This window comes from Maylandia zebra, linkage group LG10 (assembly GCF_041146795.1).
Source record: "Maylandia zebra isolate NMK-2024a linkage group LG10, Mzebra_GT3a, whole genome shotgun sequence".
NCBI classification, from domain to species: Eukaryota; Metazoa; Chordata; class Actinopteri; order Cichliformes; family Cichlidae; genus Maylandia; species Maylandia zebra.
Window position 1 is genome coordinate 18472115 of NC_135176.1, and position 4575 is coordinate 18476689.

At 37.5% G+C, this 4575-nt stretch overlaps 1 protein-coding gene across 1 annotated transcript; it reads left to right on the top strand.

Annotated features, from left to right (window-relative positions):
- The first annotated feature begins 3113 nt into the window (after positions 1-3113).
- On the top strand, positions 3114-4085 carry LOC101479711 (olfactory receptor 1500-like). The gene has a single exon (XM_004550148.3). It carries the CDS (start codon positions 3114-3116, stop codon positions 4083-4085), a length of 972 nt encoding a protein of 323 aa, XP_004550205.3.
- The last annotated feature ends 490 nt before the right edge of the window (positions 4086-4575 follow it).

Below are 4575 nucleotides of genomic sequence, written 5' to 3' on the forward strand. Positions count from 1 at the left end.
GCACTTTTTGGGAGAAAGCAAAGTGAATGTTACATTTTGTTTGTTTAAAGACACCATTGTTGCTATTTATTTGAAATGTTTTGTTAACTTTTCCTTAATTTTATATGTTTGCACATTTCATTTCTTGTTAAATGCTATTGATTGTATGACCTCTACAATTTTATTTTGCAATTTTTTTTATTAAAAGGTCTTCAAATGAAGAAATTTGTGTTTTTCATTGATATACATAAATTAGTAAATGTGAAATTGCTATACAAGTCAAAAAATATGGAAATAATCGATAATCAAATCAAATCAAAATCGAATCGGATTGAAAAATTAATCATTAGATTAATCGATGCATCGAAAAATTAATCGCTAGATTCATCGATTAGGAAAATAATCGTTTTGCCCAGCCCTAGTCACGATTACGTCGACTATTAAAATTGTCGACAACTAATTTAATAGTTGACGTGTCGTTTGAAGCTTTGTAAGATCCCAAAAGACGCAGGAATAAGTAGTAGGATTTAAGAGTGTAATAACGGACTGAAACAGAAGATGGCAGCACTGCATGTACAAGGATGCCAGCTGCCATTAAACCCCGAAGAAGAAGAAGCTGTGTCCCAGAATTCGTAGCGCAGCCCAGCGCAGTAGTCAATAATGGTGGCAGCTAGTTAGTGTTAATATTACTCTTATTATTCTTTTTGGGTCACAAAATAAACGTTTAACATATTTTCAGGTGAACATATGTTAAAATATGATAAAAATGTGTCAGCTGTGTAAACTTCAAATATCTGCTAGGGTTTATCAAGACACCACATATTTTCAAAAGCGCTCCGACGTTTTGCGCTCCGACGTGGGTAACAGACGTCTCACCAGCTCGATAGCGAGTGGGGGTTCAAGGCTCACTAGAGCCAGTGAGAACACCGGACTCCTGGCTAATCCTTTTCAAACCCACCGCTGTCTTTCGCTACTCAGGTTAAACATGATATATAAGTCCCTTTGATAACTTAAAAATGTTGTTTGGCTTTTTCAGTGTTTTATTTGTTCGTGGGTCAATCGGTTTGGCTGAGATTAAAGTTATTAGATTAGATTAAATTAAATGTAACTTTTTTAATCCCTTGGGTGGGTTCCTTCGGGGTTTTCACACAAACAGAAAACTGATTAAACAGAAGTGTGAGACGGTCGAGAGTTTACGTCAGCGCCCGGTTATATTTTAGATAGCAAGGAGCAGACGGCAGCATTTCACTCCAAGGAGGGAGCTCGTGCCGTACTACCCGGCTTTCTTTAGACCGCGAAGGCCGGGTCCTCAGGTGGAAGCAGCCTCTGAATTTGAATGTAGACAATCCGAATGTTATAGTTTCTTTCCACTGTGTTCCTGTTAATGATAAACTACAAATTTACCCTAAATTACTAAAATATCGATATTTTAATGTAAGAATTGATTCTAGAACATAAATGATTGGTATCAGAGGAATCGATATTTCAGGATTGATCCACACATCACTAGCAGGTGCTGTTTTTCTCTCATTTGCACTGAGGAGCAACTGTGAAGGTGAAGAGCCTGAGATGATTGAGTAGCCATTCACACACACTGTGGTTATGTCCTTACAGCAGAGACTCAAGAAGTGATTTTAGAAGACCTCAAGCAAGTTGTGCAGCAAACATAGTAGTCAGCTGGAGGACGGACTGCACATGGTTGTGTCACAGTTTTAGAGTAGAGCCGCCTTTTAAAACTGATGTTTTTTTAAATTCTGGGTTTGTTTTTTATCTCTACTGGTCTGGTGTAATATTAGTCGGGCAATGTGCACACTGGGTGCTCTTTAAGGGGTGGAAAAGAAAATCTCCCCAGTCTCCACAAGAGCAAGTGTGTTAGCTGACATACTGTAATATGTAATTTGCTGGTAATAGAATCATAGTCAGTCTTCCAGTAACAAACGACAAGGAAACAAAAGCAAAGTAAATAACAATCCAGCCATTTCTGCTAAGTGAGAAGCTTCTCGGGATGGATATCACAACTTCTACTGTCTCCTGATTTGCTGACTATCTGTCAGAGAGGCCTCAGTTTGTAACTCTGGGGGGCACCCATTCTGATGTGCTGGTTAGTAATATTGGGGTACCACATGACACGGTCTACATCTCCATTCCTCTTTACCTTGTACACTTCTGATGACACTGCAGTGGTTGGGTGCATTAAGGGGGGGGGCAGGAGTCTGAGTACAGGGATCTGGTGAGGGCAACTGTAGAATGGTCCGAAAGAAACACCTCTTTCTGAATGTCAGCAAGACAAAATAGATGGTGAGTTGGCCCATCACAACATCATGGGTGAAGACCAATTACACCTGCTTTAACACAACATTACCTACGAGCTTATTGACACAGGTAACAGTGCCCAACAGCAAGCTTGGCAGGACAGCAAAGCCGGTATTTGGTAAGCTTAGATTAATAAAAGAGATGGTGGTTGACTTCTGGAGGAAAAAAAAACTGTGAGTTGGCCCATCACAACATCTGCTCCACTCCAAACTTCCAAGGCAGTGCACAACATCTATCTATCTTTCCATTCCATTCCAGCCATCCATCCTCTTCTGTTTCATGAAAAAATACATTACCTTTGATGAGTCTTAACACATGTTAGCGTTTACCATTATTGACTGACTTCTATTAACTAAATTTGCTACTTACGAGCTTATTGACACAAAATAACAGTGCCCAACAGCAAGCTTGGCAGGACAGCAAAGCCGGTATTTGATAATCTTAGATTAATATCAGGAGTAGAAAAAGGGCACACATTTTCACAAAGTACCCTTTCCAGCTTTTTAATTAATCCAAAACAACATGATTTTGAGTTGTATTGTCAGTCTGAGGTTGACCAGCATTCGGAAAAAAATTCGGGATAGTAAGATGGCAGTCAGAAAATATTAACCATTATGTAATATTCCTATTAGTTAAATTGTCTGCACAAAGCTGTAACCATATGGTTTGATGTCATAGGGGAATGCAAAGTGACTATAAGGGACAGAACACAAACGTGCTCTGCTTCCATTTGGAGCCAGTCTTAACTAAAGAAGGTTTGCTGAAACATAAAATAAAGGACATTAACTTTAACCTTCAACATTAAAAAAAAAATTATTCAAATGGAATTTTTTAATTCAGCTGTTGGGAAAAACATCACATTTGTGAAACCTGCATATTTCATAATAAGTGCATTTAATGGCATAGCTAATATTAGGTATTACTTTGTCTTTCTGTGCTTTATCTACATTTTTTCAGTGGTGGGAAACACACTACTGATGATTGGCATAATTTTGGATCATACATTGAGAGGTCCAAAACATATTGGAGTTGTGAACTTTGCATTTACAGACCTGTTAAGTAGCTCTGCTTTGATGCCAAAGCTTGTTGACATTTTTCTGTTTAACCATCACCATATCTCCTACAATGACTGCTTGGCATTCATGTTTTTCTGCTTGACCTTTTTTGCAGCTCAGGCTTTTAATCTGGTTGTGTTGTCCTTTGACAGAGTCATGGCTATCATGTACCCGCTGCACTACCAAATGAGAATCAGCCACAAACTCATTTTATCTTTGATCGCTTTTTTCTGGCTTCTTGCAATTACTATCATACTCACTGCAGTTGGTCTTCTCACAAGACTTTCTTTCTGTGACTCTGTGATTATTCAGAGCTATTTCTGTGATCATGGACCTGTGTATCGGCTTGGCTGCAATGATCTTACTCCAAATCGTGTAATTGCTCATTTGGCACCAGTTCTTGTTCTTTGGGTTCCACTGGCATTTATCGTGGGAAGTTACTGCTGTATTGGTTATTCTTTGTCAAAAACTGCTACATGTAGGGAAAGACTAAAGGCTTTAAAAACCTGCACAAGTCACCTTTCATTAGTGGCAATTTATTTCCTCCCTGCACTATTTATCTTTACCTTTGGGAGTACAATACTTCCAAATGCAAGGACTGTAAGTCTGTCTTTGGCCACTGTCATGCCTTTGACTTTAAATCCAATAATCTATGGTCTTCAGACACAGGAAATCAAAGAATCGTTGAAGAAGTTATTAAAAGTTAAAATGCAATTTAAAATTTCTGCAAACAAATAAAAAGCATTCAGATTTGAACCTTAGCAGTACCCAATCATCCTTTGCGGAGGGGTTTAAAAAGCTGAAAACATAGAAAATTTCATATAAAATAATCCAAAATATGGCAAACAAAACAATGTTTCATGTCTCATAATAACAATATAACATTTTATAATTGTTATTGAAAACTGAGACTATTTTAAATGTAAAAGAGTCTGTGAAAGAGTATAATGTAATAGTGTATTTGATGCTGGTCAATGAACATTACAAAGTGTAAATATGCATTTGACTTTAAACCTCAAGGCAGTTAATAAAAGCCCTACTGTGACTTTCAAGATATCTAGACTTGTTAGTGGAAGTTTCTGTTTTGTGTATGGTCTTGGTCTCTAAGTTTTGTGTAGTTATTTAATTGTCACTTTTTATGGTGGAAACTTATGTCCAGAGTATGATTTAGCTGTGACACCTTAGCATTAAATGCACTTTAAACCAGTTTAAGGTAAATCATTTTAAA

Bases quoted from the DNA above. Each gene is read 5' to 3' on its own strand.
- LOC101479711 (XM_004550148.3), top strand. From the start codon at position 3,114: ATGGAATTTTTTAATTCAGCTGTTGGGAAAAACATCACATTTGTGAAA.